General features: G+C 39.8%; 1 protein-coding gene across 2 annotated transcripts in view; it reads right to left on the bottom strand.

The window, feature by feature from the left end:
- The window catches only part of Grk3 (G protein-coupled receptor kinase 3), a 146,467-nt gene that overhangs the window by 51,999 nt on the left and 73,878 nt on the right, over positions 1-20,590 (bottom strand). For both annotated transcript variants that reach the window (XM_063226036.1, XM_063226037.1), the window contains exons 4-6: positions 7,926-8,027; positions 5,949-6,023; positions 2,418-2,479 (exon numbers count right to left, since the gene is read on the bottom strand). In XM_063226036.1, coding sequence (XP_063082106.1) covers positions 2,418-2,479; positions 5,949-6,023; positions 7,926-8,027 — 239 coding nt within the window. The remainder of the gene's footprint in view (positions 1-2,417; positions 2,480-5,948; positions 6,024-7,925; positions 8,028-20,590) is intronic.

Genomic DNA, 20,590 nt, shown 5'->3' with positions numbered 1-20,590 from the left:
TACCATGTGCCAGATCATGCACATCTGCTCCTTCTTACAGCTCTAAGGACAGGTACTACTGGGATCCCATCATACAGTGCATAAGATTCAGGCAGCCAAATACCAAGTGGCTTGGCCAAGGTCACATGGTAAGAGAGAGGGTGGAGCCCATGTGAACCCAGATGAACAGGCTCCAGGCTTCTTTTCTTTTTTTCTCCTAGGCTCCTTAATCGAAATTTAGCATTGTTTCGCAGATACAATGTGGAATGGAAGCCCTCAGATTAGTACCCCAAGATTCAGTGTCACCCTGACATGCTTCTAAACTGCTCAGCAAGTATTTTCTTCAACCATAGATTGATAAAAATAACTACCAATATCTAGTTAATACGATGTTTTGATTGCTTTTTAATTAATGAGCAAAATATCTGTAAGTTAATTATTAAATAAATGTTCAAAATAAATGCACACTATGGGGTTGAGGATATAGTTCAGTGCTAAGGCACTTGCCTAGGATGTACAAGGGCCCAAATCTGATCCTCAACATCATATATAAAGAGAGAAAGAGAAAGAGAGAGGGAGGGAGAGAGAGAGAGAGAGAGAGAGAGAGCAAGGCAGAAAGGTAGGGAAAGGTACAAGACATAAAGAGAAAGAAAAGATGAAAGGAAAAAAAAAAGAGTCCTAAATGAATTCTCCTTAAAAGCAGAGACTTCTTTGTGAAAACTGGATCTCACGTAGCCTCTCGCATGACTTCTTACAAAGACACAGAATTTACTGTACTTAAGAGTGAAAAAAAGGGAAAAAAGGGGAAAACAAAGTGAGAAAGGACAGAAGGAATATCTACAAAGTGTGTCACAGAGAAAGCCTAGAACACCCAACTACCAAAATTCCCTATAAATTTCAATTAATAGGACTTTAAAAAATATGGAGCCTTTACAAATACTTCTAATGCTAATAAGATTAAAACTCAAAATAAGAACTCTTTGTGATTTTTAAAGAGCATTTCATTGATTTTCCTAACATCTCCATGAGGTGGTGAATTAACATTATCTTCTGAGAAATTCCAAGTTCTCCTGGCATGTACTTGCAGGAGCAGCCATTGGGTGTCTCCCATTTTTATAAATCTGTAGTGTATCCCTGAACTTCCCGGGACTCACGACTCACGTATACGACTTTTTCACAGACCCTGGTGCTCAGAGCTGTGGTAAGGAATCGTGGGTGCCTTGACCCTCTTTACAGTACCCTTGGAGGGTACTGCATGCTTCCTGAAATGCAAGCACCTTCCCCTGCATACTCTGGAACCGGGGACAGCTAACTTGGGGAGGGAAAAGGCTACACATTAGCTAGCCTGGGGTTGGCAGAAGGATGTACTTTGGCGTTACGACCCATCAGGGGAAGACCTGCCTCCTGGCTTTGGATTAGCACATCTCTCCCATCTCCCAAGGATCACATGAACACAAGGGTGACCCAAGAAGTGGGCAATCACAGATCTGAGAGCACTGGAAGCTAGTCCAGACCCAGCAGCCCTTTCCTCGGCCTTCCTGTGCTGCCTTCTGGCCATTTCCATTGTGACTCAGAAGAATATAATCACTTGCAGGCATATTCCTTTTCCAAAGTATTGACTCCACTCCAAGATAAAATTATCTCTTGAACTCTAGTAGAATCACAACACAGTTTTTAATTGTTTTAGCCCTGTGAATACATGGAGACAAAAACTACAGAAAAGCAGTGTCTATTCTTTAACTATAATTACTGAGCAGCTGCACGCATCACTAGCAATGAGACACACTCATTGCGTCATCTGTTTAGAAATGGGCCCATTTAGGGAGAGACGGATAGTCAGAGTGAAGGGAGAGTATCTGTAGGAAGTCTAATTCCAACAGTGTACTGTCAGAGGGATGCCCCACACAAGAACTGATGGGTGGGTGTCCACACAGTACACGAGACAAACGTTTCCTCAGATACCACCAGCAAATCACAGAATGTTATATGACAAACACTTCTGTGCATTGAGTAACCCACAGAAACAGAATTGTTATGTATTTTAATGGGGCAAACAATCATTAACACACTTTCATGCCCTTAAATTTCATCGGTACATGAAGGAAGGTGTTCAGGCTTGTCTACCTTTGAGAGCTATGCCTCCCTAATCCAAAGAAATGAATCTGATAAATTACAGCCATCCTGGCATTAGCACAGGCCTCCCAGTAAAATACTTTTAAAACATAGGTTCCCTTGTCTATTTAAATTTTAGATCAACTGAAGCTAAAGAACTGAAGACAAAAGGGATGCAGAGCTATAAAAACCCCAAGTTATAAAGTATAGAGGAAATAGTCTAACACAAAGGCTGAGACACAGGTCACGGCCATTATGTATATATACATATGTGTATATAAAATTGCATTATGTATATATACATATATGTATATAAAATCACATACCTTTCCATAAATTTTTGGAAAATGTTGCCTCGAAGACTTTCACAAATTTCTTCTATGTATGGCTGGAAAGGATGGAAAAGAAATCCCACACTGTATAAACATAACTAAATTAAAGTGAAGTATACAAACTTAAGTGACTCAGCCCAGGTGAGGTTCAGAGATGCACCCCCAGGGCACCATGTCCTTGTCCTTGGCACTGCCTATCCAGTTTTCACTAGGAGAATCATCATCAGGGAATATTTATTTCATAGCTATCTCCACTACTAGGTCCCATGAAGATAGGGGCATGGTCTGTACCATAGATCACTGCATCCCTGTTGCCTACCATGGCTCCAGGCAAGTCACAGACATTTCTTAAATGACCAGGGCCAGCTTCATGGGTGTGTAACTCTGAAGATCCTGGCATTGTGTTTAATGCTCCTCTATCACTATTTAAAAATTCGTGATAATTTTTGAAAAGGGGTGCCCTGTATTTTCATTTTGTAGTGTGTCCTCTGAGTTATAAACTACTAAAAGCATTTGTAATCTATATTCATACTGAGTTTTAAAAACTCAAAGCAAATAAATCCATAGTTATTTTAACTGGCTGTCTTACTCACTGACTTTCTACATCCTACAATCATAGAACTAAAGGTAACCAGGAAGGAGAGTTAATCTCACTCTGCCTCTTGCTGAGGAGGCTCTGGGACTGCAGGCAGGAGCATCCTTGAGATCTCTGAGCAAGCTCATGGCTAATGGAGATGAAGCCAGAGGCTCCTGGTTCATGTGCACAGTGCTTTCACCCTCAGAGTAACTGCAATCTACTGCAGTTCTGTGCCATTTTACCCATTACCAAATAAGCAGCACCAACTGTTTCAGGGGAGCAGCTTTCAAACAGGAACAATGAAATTATCAAGTAAGGCACTCTTTTACAGTTGAATTGAGAGTCAGTGAGATCTTTTTGGAAAACATCTTGACAACCCAAGTTTGCTGAACAATGCAAAACATAAAATTTTTTGGTGACTTTATGGATCATCCTGAATGTTTACAAAAAGAACAACCAATCATGGCATGTACCAGAGTAAGAGTAAAAGACCTCAGAAACCAAGAAGACCAGACTTCTGGGAATTTCATTTCTTGATGCAGACAAGAAACTACACTGGCAAAGGAGGCTCCCTGGGAACATACCAACCTCTTCTCCTTCCCCTCACAGGGCTACTGCTGTGTGGAGAAGGCTCTGAGACTGGCCCCTGAAGCCACATGAAATTGGCTCCCTCCTTGGTATAAAGGGAAACTGAACTCTCTGAAGTCCTCTCCAGCTCTGAGTCACCAGGATTCCATGGCACCACGCCACATCTATCCTAGCCAAGTCCTCTGCAAGTCACAAAAGGTTCTGTAGACTTGAAGATACTAAGCAGATCAGTTGTTTAAAGGTCTATAAAAATGCTAAATTTATGTATTACAGACTAATTTATAAAAGCAATTACATCAATTAGTATTTTTCTTTCATATTCAGTCAAATATCCCATACTGTCTGCTAAAGAGTAAAAATAACAGTCTCTGGGAATTCCTAACCAGCTCGCTGCATTGCTTCAGCAGAAAGAGCCACCAACATACTCAGGGAGCAGTGCAAGAACCAGAGGTGGCAGTAGGATTATGAGCACTTGCTCCTTTCTCAGGTCCTCTGTTCTCTTAATCTGTAAAAGGAGAAGCCAAGCATGGTGGTACATGCCTGTAAATCCAAGCACTCTAGGAGGCTGAGGAAGGAGGACCATGAAGTCAAGCTCAGTCTGGGCACCTGGCAACTTAGTGAGGCCCTGTCTTATTAAAAATTTTTTAATAAAGGGTTGCGGATGTGGTTCTGGGTTTAATGCCCAGAACCACAAAAAGGGGAGGTGGAGGCAAATAAGCTAGATCTCATTTAGAAGGGTACCTTAAGAACTTCTTGGCATCCAAACAAGAACCAGGACCTTTCTGGCCTCTACTACCAAGTGTACCTATGCAAACACTTAATTCTAAAGTTAAGCTTGATGACAAAATGAATTTAATAAAAAATATTTACTTGGGGAACATTTTTATTACTATAAACTTCAACCTACTTTATAGATTAATGTATCTCTAGAAACAGGATAATCAAAAGAATAAGCCCAGTCCTTCCCTTATCTCTGTGGCTTTCTGTTTCTCCAGGTCATCTCTCCTTCCATGCTCCTATCATGATGCCATACCCCCACGAACAAGCTCAAGGGGACCCTCTTCAGAGGCTGACTTGACCAGGCCAATTGATCTTAGACTTTGTCTCCAAACTGGCTAAATATACCCATTTTTATTTACATAGGACAATGGAGAACTGACTAACACAGCATAAACTATAAGGTACAATTTAACAATGTTAGATGTCAATGACTACAGGGCTATCGGCATGTCATAGCAAAGTCAGTTGACAAATGAAATTCTGAGGTAGAAATACAGAGATAAAAAAAGCAAATATTCACATTGTACTTTTTGACGGAAAGATACCCACTAACAGCTAACAGTGGGGAGCATTTGGGTAGGTAGGCCTAGGGCAAAGAAGCCCATGTGCACTTTTCCTCACCAGATCTCAGAATTCCGAGGGGGAGGCCTTGAGGGCACCTCCCCTTCACAGGTGAGAACATGGAGTCAGAAAACTGCAGCAGAAACATAACTGGGGCCATCTCACTTCAGAGATCAAGCTTAGAACCCACAGGCCTCTACAGACAAGTCTATCTAGTGCTTTTGACAAGAGTAATACACAACTTAATACTGTCCAAATGTTCTAACAGGTAAAATGGTGTTTTTTCTGTAGAACGATCAACTTCATTTTGCATAAATACTATCATATAACATTAAATCAAAAATCAATTGACTGCAGATGAATGATTCAAAAAAGAACAAATTGATCATTTTCACTTATGAAAATCATTACATTCCTCAGTGGCATTCCTTTGCGTCTAAGAAACATAAAAAGCATATTATTTATTGGAGAATATGTCCTTGCAAACATCATTGCTCCTCTATGGAAAACACAGGATGCAAAAGGCTTTGACGAAGAGGAGAACCTCTGTTGATCTAAACAATAGCAAATATGTAGGCTTATTAGTTGTACATTTAGCTGAGTCTTATTATTTAAATCTGTACAACTGTATTATACTCAGGATATAAATGGTGAAGGTCAAATACAATTCCTCAGTTGACTCAAGGTTATTTGAGCATTCACTCTTGATTCTGGAAAATCACTGCAAGTCCCATTATCTTACAAAATAAATCTTGTAAAGTCTCTGAACATTACAGAGATTAAAGTGTTACACAAGGAAAGCTTTCTTCTTCAATAACTTGATTTCTAGCACATAACATTTGTTGCTAGAAAGCTTCAGTAGTTCTTTTCAGGCAAAGCCTGAGTCTGAAAGGTACTCAATGCAAGTCATACTAAGCTTCAGCTTAGGTGATGTAATGGTCTTACAAAGTAATTTTTCTAGTATATTTGCACGCAAAGAAAGAATGTCACCAAATCCCAATGGGATAATCTTATCTTACCTGAAAAAGAGTTGATGTCGCTTGCCTCTTGGACAGGTGACTTTGTACGTGCTCTACAGCTTGCTTTGAGAATGGCTTTCAAAAATCAAAAGCATGTTTTTTAAGTAAGAACGAAATGTAAGAAATCTCTGTACATAATACAATATCATACCAGACAATTTAATACAACAATTACTAAATGGTAATATATGGTAATTATATTAGTATGTGTTCTTTAAGATCTGTTTGTAGAGAAATCACACGTATTTATCCATCTGGATGTCCAGAGTTCTCAGTCAATGTGCCCAGAGTGACAGTAGCACAACAGGGTCTCTTTGAGACATCTAATCCCACATGAGGCCGAGGTTACTGTGAGTATAAAGGTTAAATAACTCTACCATCACCTAATGCACACTTTCCTCCATTGGCTGGTAAAAGTTATACAAATGTAAAAATGTCTCCCATAACAGAGAAAATGAATGAATGAGCATGTGCCTAAGAATTAAATGGCAGGTTTCAGAGCCAAGCCACAGTGCTAAAAAATTCTGGTTCAAGAAAATCTCACTACAGCTTTGGCAGAGCAGAGCTGAAGCAAGCAGAATGATACTTCCAGAGATGTGAATTACAAACTTATCCTCCCTAAAATTTCAAATTACACCCTCCTTACCAATGCACAGTAAGAACAGCTTTATTTTGAGACAGGGTTTTGCTCAGCAGTTCAGGCTGGCCTTGAACTCATGTTGCAGCACATGCTGGCCTCGAACATGTAGCGATACTCCTGCTTTAACTTTCTGAGTACTGAGGTTACAGGTGTGCACCACCTTGCCCAGATAAGAACAGCTTTAATACCACACCACGCTGCCAAAACCCCTTTAGTTGCTGTGAACAACTGGCCTTCTCTAAGAGCTCACTCCTTTCCAGCATGACAGGGAAGCACTGGGATCAACAGTTAGTTCCAGCTTAGAATTTTTTTGTGTGCAAGAAACATGAGTCCAAAGAACAGTGAAACAATGGAGCTACGAGAGGTGTCATCGTTAGCCACAGTTACTCAAGTAGCAGCACTGTAATCACCCATCACAGGCAGAAGCACTACCGTGCATCACTTTTGTGACCTTTCTGCCATGACAGAAATGCTGTGTTCCTGTGCCATCCCATAAAGAAGCCATGGTACATGGGGTTATGGAGCACTTGAGTTACATGTAGCTCAGGAGAATCAAGGAAGTATAATTTCATCTGATTTAACTAACAAATTCTGATAGCCACTGGTGGCTAGTGGTCCCTGTACATGACAGAGTAGGCCAGGACTGTTAGTCCATTTCTAGAAAATACAACATTAATACATAGACTTTTACACGTAAATGTTCATTATTAATTATTCTACTTACTGGTGGTAAAATAATTTCCTAAGAGCTGAGTTTAACTAATGGTTGGTCAAATTAGACTGTTTATCAGATTTTCAAGGAAAACCATTATTTAACTTGATGAACAAAATTAACATAGTAATTATAATTCTTATTTAAAAAATTCAAGATTTATATTTGTCAGTTGATTAACTTAATTGTTAAAGCATAACTAGATTGAAAATAATACAGTGGGGCTGGGGATTTAGCTTAGTAGCATAAGCACCTGCCTTGCAATCAGGCGGTAGTGGGTTCGATCCCAGGTACCGATAAAAAAAAAAAAAAGATAAAAAAGAAAATAATAAAGCTTAACTTCCTTCCAAAAGTCTAGAATTGAGATTTTCTAAATTAATGATTTCATTAATTTTTTGTAATAAAAGCAGCAGGGTATAAAAATATATGAAGTAACTGTGATGCAAGAGATACTGTGTATCCAAAATAAGCACCTGACAGAATAAAGAAAAAAGAAATAGGTTCTGCCCTGAATATGCATTCAAAAATTTTTAAACATCTCCCTATTGTCTGACTTCAATCTGGAACCACTGAAGCAGTCTTGCAGTTGTCATACAAAAGCAACTGAACAAGAAGTAATATTTACGTGTGAATTAGAAAGAAGCTCCTTCATGATGTAGGCGTCATAAATCTGCCGACTTCTACACAGGCGGTCGTTATCACTATCAAGCTTCTCATACTCCTTTATCTGGATTTTTAAGAGATATCACTGTTAGAATACATTTTCCTGAAAACTTACTTTATTTAGAGACACAAGTAATCGAGGCAAGAAACCACTTCCACACGAGATAAAGCAAATTACCAAGCCAGCAATTCCACAGGAAATGACTACCTCTAATGTTGGAATAATGATGTTGGAATGATTTAAATTTAACTAGAAACATACAAATGGGGTTTTTATCTATGACCAACCTCATCACTAAAAAATAGCAACACATAACATTAGAAAACAAACACTACCATGGTTACAATTATCTTACAACACACAGCCATGGACCATTTGTCCTTGCCAATTCTCTTCTCAAAGCACAAATAATTTAAATTTGGCTGTAATTCAGCTTTGAGTTATGATGGGGTTTGTTCTCACTCAGTTACAGTGTTTCAAAACAGGAGAAAAAAATATTTTCAGGATTCCCGACAATCAATATAGTCAGTTGATTTCTAAAAATCAACTGAAGCAAATAAATATTTTAGGAAGGAGTTAATACCTAGATGAAAGAATTGTTTTCAGGACGGATGTGGTGGTGATGCCTGTAATCCCAGTACTTTGAGAAGTTGAGCAAAAAGATTGTAAGTTTAAGCCAGCCAGGGCACCTCAGTGACTTAGCAAGACCCTGGCTTACAATTAAAAAAAAAAAAAAAAAAAAAAAAAAAAAATGTGGAGCTGAGGATGTAGCTCAGTGCAAATGTCCAGGCTTCTTTGCCCAGTAACACACACACACCAACACACACACACAATAGTTTTTCAGAACTATAAAAATATTAATGGGTCCAATGTATTTTACTTGTATGGTCTCAAGGTATATCCATTTACTAGAAATATCTCAAGGTTATCCTTCTTCGTGCAGAGTAGTACTCCACTGTATTTAAAAAAAAAACCTGTATCTTCTTTAACCATTCCTCTGTTGACAGGTCCTTGGGTTATTTCCAAGGTTTAGATATTACAAATTGTGCTGCTATAAATATGAATGTGCATATATTGCCATGGTATGATGTTTTTAATTCTTTTCAGAAAATATCAAAAAGGGAAATAGATAGGTCAAATGGGACCTCTACTTCTAGTTTCTTGAGGAATCTCCAGACTGATTTCCATGGTAGCTATAACAGTCTACGCTGTGGAAAAGTGTTCCTTTTCCCCCAAAGGACACACGTGTAAAAATCACATTGTCTCTCTGGTGTGAGGAAACTAAAAGTGTAAATAAGAATCAAATATACAATAGATATTGTGAAAGAGGGAGAAATTGTTCAAAAGAAAGGAGAACTGGGGCAGGGAAGAAAGGAAAAGAAAAAAATGAGAAAATAAGGATAAAATGGAAAAGATGCTTTGTAAATAAGGAGGGGAAGAGAAGTTGAAGGGAGGGGAAGGAATAGAGAAAAAAAGAGGAATCAAGATACATCATGTACAGGTATCCCTATGATGAAATTCCCTGTGATGAAAGTGATCAGAATGTATAGCTATACTTACCAACAAATTTAATTAAAAAGAAATACCAGCAAACATATTAACACAGAGGTTACTTCTAATGCTATATTTCAAATACTAAATTTAAATTAATTAATCTAGTTGGTATTAAGATAGGTTAAATACAAAATGTATTATAGAAATATTTGCCTTATATGGAAATAGTCCCAACTGGTAACAGAAGACCCTAGATCAGAAAATTGTTCCTATTTATTTACAGAAATGCTTTTAATACAAAAGTCAAAATGAAACATAAATGAAATATGGAGCTCAAAGGCAGATGATAGTATCTCCAACATAATGACATTTCCACATATGATTTATTTGAAGAAAACATGTTTCTAACAGTCAGCCACTCAACTATATTGACTTTCATGCTGGAATCAAAAGAGGTGGGACTGACCAGTACAGGAGACAACATACACTAAACAGAACTAAGTTATCTTTTTAACTTATAGAGTGGCTTTGATAGTTTTGAATCAAAACTAGTAAATCCTATCAGAATTTCTGATACAGATAAGGACAGAGCTCAGGAGTGTTTGGAGGATGGGGGATAGGAATGTGAAACACTGAGGTCCTAAGTAAGAGTAGCTGGTTTATGTATTGGGACGTGACTGGGATCATCCTAACTGTCCTGAAGAGCCTCGGCCTGGCTGTGGCACAGTGATGGCTGAAACTCACACTTGAATTACTACAAGGGCTTAGAACAGAATCCTTTGGAACAGACAGTAAAGCTCAACATAAAAGCAGGGAGCCTGAGGTGAGCTAATATTCACTCGAGGAGAGATGGCCTCAGCAGCACCAATCCAGCAATGCTGGTGTTACCAAAGGGCCAGAGCTGACCCATCCCAAGTCAACTCAGCAAAGCAGGTTCCTAGAGATGAGCACCATGCCAGCTTCACATGTCAACTGCAAGGTAATGGGAACCACACAGTAAACTCTGGAGCAGAGTTAGAAAATAAGGGATTTGGGGCTTAGTTGTGTTTTATTTTAGGTAGGTTCAAAAGCTAATGCCAAATGCTAGAATTCTAAAACAGATTTACTGAATGAAAGGTAAAGGTTTCTGCCTTGATCTATGAAAAATCTCAAGCTATAGTGAGCTTTCATGGAATTAATATCATTGTACACAGGTATAATAAGATGTAAGTCTATGCTCCCATAGACTATAGTTTGATCTATAGAGCAAACTAACATCTGGTTAAACAAATGCTCATTCTATGTAAGTTTCCATGAATAGCCAAATTCCAGCTATACAGACAATTCTAGTTTCTTAAGTAAATACTGTTCAAAACTACAATACTGTCTTCATAAAGGGAATTGAGTCTGATACTCTGACCTGAGGAACAAAAAAGGTAACTCTTAGAGCAGAGCACAAGAACACAAAGGAAGAGACCAGAGTTTGCCAGTGGCATACTTTTCAAAAAGGTAGAAAGTAGCTGCTGGATGGCCATCTGACTGAGGGCAGTAGCAGCTACAGCTGTGCTAATGGAGGAAGATGAAAACTTAACTTTAGGACAAAAACTAGAATTCCTGACTCCCCACTAAGTCAGAGTGATTCTTGAGACCAAAGATTACTTGTGGTTAACATGATGACAGCTTGCCAAGTATGAGGCCAGGGTCTTAGACAACCCTGAGGTTAGCACTATTGCTAATCATGCCTCTTTGATACAGGGCCAGAAATTTGCCACTCTAAACAAGTAATCTCTCAAACCTATGCAGCCAGGCAGGACATCAGTGCCCTCTCCCTTCAAGACACTGAGGAGGCGTGGTTCACTGATGAAAGTAGCTTTGCCCAAGGTCATCAAAAGGCAGGTTATGCAGTTGTCAGTTCCCAATTGGCCAGTGAGATCAACTTCTCCCAGGGAACTCTGTTCAAAAGGGAGAGCTCATAGCTTTTACTCAGGCATTGATTTTAGGCTATAGAACTATACCAATGGTGGTGAAGCTATTTATCACTGATCTATAAAGACTCCAAATATGTCTTTCTGGTATTACATGCCCATGCAGCAATCTGGAAAGGACTCTGCAGACTAACAAGCAATCATCTTTAAAACACAAGCAGGATTCTACAACTCTTAGAGCCAGTCCATCTTCCCAAGCAGATTGCACTTACATATTGTAAGGAATCCCAAAGAGACATGTCTAAAATTCCTTGGGAAATTAAAAAAGCTGACAGAGAGGCAAGAAGGACAGCTTTAAAGCTTTTTAAAACTGTATCCTTATTCCCAGTGCCTGAGAAATGATTCTGGTTGTCCTTCAAGGAATGCAATGACAAGCTATAAAAATTCTACATGGGAAATGGTCACTAGAATTTTCAAAGGACTAAGAAGCAAGCTATTCTGTAGAACCTCTGGAAGATTCAAGGCTCTTCTCTTCAAAAAGCAAGACTTCCATATAGCTCAGGGTACAGGTAAGCACAGTTACTAGTGACTCTAATTCACATAGTTTAAATGGGGACCTATATTGAGGCTCCATTTTTAATTGGATCTTCCTAAGGCTATTGCTCTCATGCTCTCGATAATTTATCCTTCTTTGCCGTATTTTGTTCTCTGTAAGAAGTGTAGAAATATGACCTGCTTATCATATTTGGACTGATAGTAAAATTTCTTGCTCCCATCAAACAGGCAGCTCAATGGTCACTAATTCTTTTCTCATTATTTTTTGACAGATTTTTCCCTTTGACTCAGCCAACAAGCCACAATATCCAAAGAGCATTGGAAAGCACATGATTCCCAGTGGGTAGGGCCCACAGCACCTTGCAGTTAGAAGAAGCTACAGAAGACAGAAGTCTCTATAACCTCAGTACCCTGAGAGATTTGTGTCTCTCCGAGGGAAATGAGACAGGAGGTTAGAGTAAGGCAAAGCTGGCTAGTGAAGTACATGTGATCTGTTAATTACAAAATTCTGAACACATACATGTGGAATACTTCCCAAGGCCCTGCACTAGACTTCTTGTGAGAACTGGAGGTTTCTATAGTTGTCCCAGATCTGACATCAGCCTGAGGAGTAGGTGATACAAGAGCAGTCACTACTGAGTTTTAGTAACTGTTCTCTATCCATGGTGGCCCATCTTCACACTGTAGAACATACATCTTTTACTCTCTATATAGAACCCATTTCTTTTCCTAGTTTTAATAAAACTTTGTTACAGTCAAGAGAAAAAGAAAAAAAGACTAGAGTGTCTCTATTTGTAAGCCAGCTCTTTTTTTTTTTTTTTTTTTTTTTTTTTGAGATAGACTCTCAGGCTGGCTTTGAACTTGTGGAAATTCTCTTGCCTCAGCCTTCTTAGTGCTGAGATTATGGATGTACAACCACCATGCCTAGCTAGCATTTATTTTTCTACTATCACTAAGACCACCAACTAAAGAACATGAAATCAACTATCAAGTAGTTTGAAACAGAACATCCTTATTGCAACATACACATAGCCCAAACCACCTCAGATTCTGGGAGTCAGGTTGCTCAGACACCTGAGCAGGCATGTGGGGTCCATAGCCACAGGAATGCTGCCTAAGTAATGAACAGTCACTGATGGTGCTGTCCCTTCCCCTCTGATGGAGCCACAGACCAAGGCTGACCATGCAGCCGACATACCCATGGCCCTGAGGGCAGTCACCTTTGGTCCACAGCTCTCGCAGGGCTTCTGCTGGGCTTGCTTCCAGGCCCTTCCCTTTGCACTTTGTTCCACCTACTCCTGACTGGCTCTGAACTCAGCTGTATACCCCTGCTATCCATGCACCCTGCTCCTGTGACTCCTGAGATTGCACTGCCAGGGGTTTGGTCCTGTTCCTGCTTCTTGATCTCCACTGCAGGTTGTCCTTCTTCCTCTGCTTGACCTCTGAACACCAAAGTATCTCTGAGAACACTGTTGGACAGCACTTTGTGAAAGCCATACTCTCCCTGGACAAAGCTTTTTAGCCCTGTAGTTTCAAATACCAGTTATATTCTGAGGACTCAATCTGCTACCCATGAGCTCAAGATTTCAAATATCCAACCATGTATTTGACATTTCCAGTTGAATATATAGAAAGTGTATGAAATTTAACACATCTAAATGAAACCTTTGATTTCTATATCCTCCTACTATACTGCAGTTACTGTACATACACCCTCAGCAGTCATCTTTGAGCTATAACCATTCTCCCTTTTGCAAGAAAAGTGAATGATCACCACTGATTCTACTCTTTTGCCTACACTCTAGCAAGTAGAAGACATCACTGTCTTCTATATCTAATTCACCAACAAATCATGTTTGCTTTATTTTGAAATAAAGTACAAATCCAGCCTCTGCTTCTGGCAAGAACCAACTAGCTCCTACCCGAACAATCCTCCTGAGATGACAATAAGCAACCCTGGGCATATAGGAAATGCAAGTGCATATGGCCATTGGAGTGTGACCACAAGTCCAAAGACAACAGAGCTACAAAAGCAGGTATTTTTGAAAATACAGCCACAGGGAGAACATGGCAGATAGATAACAGCAGCTACGGAGGCTCTCTGAGATACCCAGTTTAGAATCCTGGAATGGTGTGGTGTGAGGAGTCCTAAGCAAGGGGAGATATACCCTGCCGACCCAGGAATGAATTAAGCTGAGAGAAACCAACTAGAAATGCAATCCCAGTGCTATAACCAGAACAGATAAAATCTCAGTGCTGAAGCTGGAACCCGTGCATCTGGAAGCCACGATTTGAATTTCATGCCACCGCCGCTGTGTCCAAAGCGGCACAGCAGGGAGAGAGACGCGCGAAAGCTCTGAGGGTGGAAATCAGTGAACCGAGTTGAGAGCAGGACTGGTGGGGAGCTGCATTGACCTGCAGTGAGTGAGAGGAATGGGGACCCTTCCATAGACTAGGAGGCTCCAAAAGAGGACATTCTGGGACTGGGCACACTAGCCAGAATAGGATGTTGCAGTGACTTTAGTCGCATATTCCCCTCTCAAGTGGGATTGGTGCGGAGCACTTGGCCTGGGTGACGCCGCGGACTAAGACCCAGTAGGCTAGCCCAAACCAGGTCCCAGCACCTGGTGGTACACCCTAGCAGTGAAGCCTTCAGTAGGTTGACCTGGAGGGGCAGGCCCAGGAGAGGCTGCCCAGGTCTGTGTCTCCCTAGTACACTGCAGTGGGCGGGAAGACCTAGCCGGCACAATTCAAACTGTAATCTACAAAGAAAGAAACTGGGTCTCCTATATATGCTTGTATGGAAGTAACAAAAAGTATGGGAAGAGGGAGCAACAAGAAAGGGTCCTCAGTCCCCAATCCTGAGAACCCTGATCCAGGAAAGGTAAATGCAAAGGAGAATGAGGACAGAAAACATGCAATATCAGACATGGCACCAATAGACAAAAAGAGGTATCTCCGGAGCCTCATAGATGAGTTCAAAAGTGAAGTATTTAATGAAATAAAGCAAGAAATAAGTAGAATAGTTAGAGAAATGCTAAGCACCGCCCAAGAAAAAACAGATGGTGGAATGGAAGAACAGAAAAAAGGGGAGAATTGTTTGATGGAGAAAATAGAGAAAACATAGAATATGTGAAGTAGGTTCAAGGAGATTACCAGGAAACTAAAAACTCTATCGAAAAGTGGCATAACAGCTTGAAAGAAACTAAGGATAGATTATCTGAACTGGAGGACAGATTTGTAATGTGGGAGCATGAAATGAAAAACTTCTTAAAAATAACAAGGAAACAAACAGCAATAATACAAAGGCTGGAAGATGATATGATCTATAACAAGAATTAAGAACATAAAAGAAGAGATAGGGACACAAACAAGTGAACTACAAAAGCTATTCACAGAAATAATCCAGGAGAATTTCCCTAATTTAGCAAAAGGTAAAGATACTCAGGCCTACAGGAACCCAGCCACCTACAACCCAAACAGAGCTACATCCAGGCATATAATAATCAAAATTCCAGAAATCCAATATAAGAACAGAATATTAAAAGCCGTCAAAGACAAGAAACAGATCACTTACAAGGGAAGAATTACAGCAGACTTCTCGGCACAAACCATCAAATCACGAAGAGCGTAGGGGGAAATAATACAAGCTTTGAAAGATAATAACCTCCAGCCAAGATTGATATATCCTGCACAACTGTCCCTAGAAATTGATGGAAAAATAAGATGCTTCCAGGATAAAGAGGAACTGGGGGAATTTGCAACCACCAATTCAACTCTACAGAGAATAGTGCAGGATATTCTAAAAAAGAAAAATACCAAGATTCCAGAAACAGTGGCAGAGAGGCCACAATGAATGGAGCAGAAAGCGAAATGAAGAAGACAAACGGACAACTAAAGACAGAAAAAGAGCTCAACAGAAATGAGGCAGAGAAGGCTGGATGGTAGGAACAGCTATTTTGGAGAAAACAAGACATCATAATAGCTAAGTGCTGATTTAGTATCATCTTGTTTTGAAGTCCATCAAACTTTTATTCTTCTGTCTCCATCGGTCTTAACAGGTTGTATTTTATTGGATTTTATTATATGTGATAATAGAAACAAAAACTTTTATAGAAAGGAGATTATACAGAAACCATTGTTCATTTTCTGATAGTTGGTTCTACATACCCTGTAATACTGTCATTCTCTTGAATGGTTTTACATTGTCTTGATATGTTTGGTGCTACAAAGTTATACTCAAAGATTTCAAGGAAAGAGACACTATGGTAAGTACTTTTATGTTGGGATATCTTGTGGTGAAACACTATTTTGCTTAAATGGTTATGTTTTGACCTGTGCTGTTTTGTTGTTATGCCCTCTTTTATCTCAATCTCCTTTTTTATTATTTACTTTTTTATTTTTATGTTTTTAATTAAAGAAAAAATAAATAAAAATAGCAGGATATATTGTAATAACCCACTTTGATTTCCTATTAACTTGATTTGAAACCCTGTATTGCTCTCACCATCTTGTTTTGACTGATTTTCCTTTATTCTGTTTTGCTTGATAGTACCAAGTTCGAAAGCATAGACAACAACTGTGAAGACAATCAGATTCATTATGACGCCCATTTTGGTTGACTATTATCTTCTTTTGAAGTCCTGTAATGTCTCCAATGTTTTGGTTTTATTCTTTACTGTTTTGTTCAATTTTATTATAAATGATGATATACCCAATTCTTTTTAAGATAGCAAGAGGCATTATGGTAATCATTGTTGATCACCTTGTATTTTGTTTTTACATTATGTATTATGTCCATCCTTTTGATTTGACTGACTCTGTTCTGTTATGTCACATTTGGTTTTACTCTCTTCAAAAAAAGTAATAAGAACTGTGGGAGTAATAAAACCCCAAATGTGTAATTGTTATTGTACAAAAGAGAGGGAAAAAAGGTGCTCTAAAGGATACAACTGCATATATATTTAAGTGTATAAGATAGATAACCATATTACTGAGTTTTGTTGGATCACTGAACAGAACTGTTTACAGTCTCACTGTTTGAAAGTCCACTTTAATATGCTTCAATTTTGTAACTTGAACAACTATTTCTTTTTTTTTTTTTTTTTGTCTTTTTCATTTTTATTGGTACCAGGGATCGAACTCACGACCTCCTGCTTGCAAGGCAGGTGCTTATGCTGCTGAGCTAAGTTCCCAGCCCCAAACAACTATTTCTAAGATTACAATATGTAATCTATTAACTAGTGCTTTCTTATTGTTTATTTTTTCTGAAATTCTGTATAACTTGTACCCTTTTTCTGTTTTTTTTTTTTCTTTTTCTCCTTAAATAAAATTTAAAAAAAGAAAAGAAAAGAAAAGAAAATAGAGCCACAGAGGGGAAGCTCCAAAGTTCCATCAGCAAATTCTGTTGAAATCTCTGGTGGACCTGGATGACACAGGGGCATGGTGGACTCCAGCAGCTCAGGAGAAACTGAAGAACTACAGAAGGTACAGCTGCCACCTACTGTGGAGGGAAAGAGGCCTGGGTATGGGTGAGCCAGATCAGCTGGCTGCTGAAGCAAGAATACTCATTCCCTTTGGAGAAGCATAACAAGAGTTTAGAGCTTCTTTACCCACCTGTCACCCTGTTCAAGGTACAATCTAATGGTATTCTATACAGAAGAAACAGCACAGTGTACTCCATATCCAGGAATGCAAAGCATCATGCAAACATCCAGGAGACACAGATGCCAGGGTTATTAGACACAGACTTCAAAGCAGCTATTCTAACTGGACATAACTCAAAGGACCTGACAGAAACCATTCATGTAATAAAGAAAAATACAGGAAACAGAGGAAATTTAGGGAAACAGAGGAAGAAATAGCAAGTACAAAAGGAACTAAATGAAAATTTCAGAAGTAAAAACACTGTGTCTAAAATAAAACATTTAATGAATGGACAGAACAGCAGCCCAGACAGAATAAAATAGTTGAATGATTCTGAAGAAAGATCCATAGAAATTATTTGATCTGGAATAAGAAAAAAGACTTGGAGGAAAAAAATGAATGATCCATCAGGGTTAAAGATTAAACATACATACAGTCCTAGAGGAGAAAAAAGAAGTAAAACATGCCTTTTATCTAAAATTCATCCACTAAAAAATAGAATTATCAACCAGACAGAGTGATCCATGCCATCCTAGAATGCTGGGAAGCTGAGGCAGAAGACTACAGGTTCAAGCCAAGACTGGGAAACTTTGTGAAACCTTTCTCAAAAAATAAAAAAAGTTTAGGGAATGTAGTTTAGGATGAAGGCCCTGGGTTGGTTCAACCCCTAGCACTCAAAACAAAACAAAACAAAACACAATAAAATAAAATAGCAGAACCTGTCAGAATGAAGGAAAAATAACCAAGCCTTTTCTGTATCTATCTAAAATAAACAACTTATATATAAGAGATTAAAAGTAGACAGATGGGGAAGATGCATCGTGAAAACAGTAAGCACAAGAAGACTGACATGGTAGGATGATCCAGGGAAGCTGACTGCAAACAGACTATTTATTACCAGAGATCAATCAGAAATAAAGAGGGACAGTTCACACGGAAAGACATAACAATCAGAAACATTTATGCATCTGCTCACAGAGCTTCATAGTACCAGCCCTCACCAAGGTGATAAAATAAAAAGAAGTAGCAGACAGATGGAGACTTTAACCTTTTCTCCTCAACTGACAGGCTAACTACGTATAAAAACCAGTGTTAAGTACCAGATCTCAATCTATCATATCGACACCTGACTTAATAGACACTGCACCTAACACTCCCCTGTGCAATGTTTTCCATAGGTTTTGGAATAAAATTTGAATTCATTACTCTGTCTTACCCCCTAAATAACCATGTCTCTCTTCAACCCAAGGTCATGCCACACTAGTTGGCCACCCTGTCCTTCACTATACCATCCTCTGCTAATCTTCTTCACCTGCTGTATCTTCCCTGCTGTGGTAAGGGCTGTCTTAGCCATGACTTCAACCTAAAACACTTTCTGAGGTTACCTTCAAGACACCAGCCTCCTTATTCAATCTACCTGCTCAGATGGGCACTGACTCACCCGTCTAGAATGGCTAGCACACTACTTCACACCAAGCTCTGAGTTGCTGCTCAGCAGTTCTTTCTTCCAGACACAGTCCCTGTTTATCATTTGTGTACTGTCTGCATCTCTTGATTGGCACATAAATTGAAAGACAGCAAGGACTTTATCTCTCGTCCATTCAAACAATGCTTGGCAGGACACCGATGTTCAATTAATGCTAGTTAAGCGAGTGCAAGAAGTCCACACATTAACTTTGTCTCTGATATTATACTTGTCTCTTCTCTGCAATTAATTCTCAAATCTAGCCATAATATATGAATTTGTGCAAATACACATCTTCAAAATCTAACTGGAACTGGGGGTGCATAAGCCAATACATTGAGTAGCAGCTGTGGGCGGCACACATGAGCCACCACTTTGGGACAGCACAGCCTTTGCTCTGATTCTGGCGTAGGAAGCCCAGGTGCAGAGAAGCTGAAAGGTCACCCAGGATGCACAGTTAGTAAGTGGCAGAGTTCGAGCCCAGGTGGTCTGAGCTCAGAGGTGGAACTCTTGACCCCTGTGTCACATGGCCCTCCTATGCCTGAACAGAACACCATAGACATGACACAGTCTATAGTAACTTTTCATTCAGTGTCCAGTATGAGCCCCAATTAGCCTGTGAGGTAGGCAGGAGATGATGACCTGGAGCTCTGATCTCATGTCTGCATACTGTGGGCCCCTCAAGGGCAAGGAGGACATCTCTGAGATGGGTACTGACCAAGGTCTGAAACAGACAGAGGTTCCAAGAGACTTGCCAGTATCCCATAGTAAGGGAGGGACAAGGCCATAGCTGGGTCCCGGTGAGGCCTTTTGTCAACATGTCCAATAATGGGTGAAGTGAAAAATTCATCATGCATAGGAGAAGCAAGGACCGAGAATACAGGACAGGACAGCACAAACCACAAACTGTGAGGCAGAGAAGGATGCACACCAGGATGGAAAAGGGTGCAGAGACCTTCCCTGCTGAGCTGGCTCTGAAAAGCAACTCATCTCAATGGCTGGAAGAAGCTGTAGCATCCAGGGTGGGAAGGCACAATACACTCTACAATGACAGAACAAGAACGGATCGGGAGGTCCCAGGGAACACTGGCTGGTCAGGTCTGGCTGGAGGGGAAGTTCGATGTTGGATATCATGAGAGAGAAAGGAAGAAGGAGGCAACAAGTCATATAAGAGATAACTAAGCACTGCAACAAGCAACTAGGACTCTCATGTATAGAAAAAGGGAGTGCACTGTGACAAATCTGGGGACATGAAAAAGTAGAAATGTAATTACAAAATGTACCACATCAAGACACAGGTAAAATCTGAAACCTGGGGTCAAAACCAACCAGAAATTAAAGAATCTACTACAGTGACAAAAGCAGGGGCCAAAGAAGAATAACTGAGAATGTCAATGCTTCAGAGTTGACAGAGTTGTACTTGAGTCCCAAGGTCAGATGGCATCCTCCAAAGAACAGAGGGCAAGCTGCCAAGGAGCAGTGGAGCATCTTCCCAGGGAGTCATTTGATAAGCCAGGTCCACCATGGGCCAAATCAGAAGAGAGGTGAGAAGAGACGGGAGG

Source organism: Cavia porcellus, unplaced genomic scaffold (assembly GCF_034190915.1).
Source record: "Cavia porcellus strain 051 isolate PalLab524CR breed Dunkin Hartley unplaced genomic scaffold, mCavPor4.1 scaffold_16, whole genome shotgun sequence".
In the NCBI taxonomy this organism is placed as follows: Eukaryota; Metazoa; Chordata; class Mammalia; order Rodentia; family Caviidae; genus Cavia; species Cavia porcellus.
Note: the sequence above shows the minus strand (reverse complement) of the source record. Positions and strands in the feature narration are given on the sequence as shown.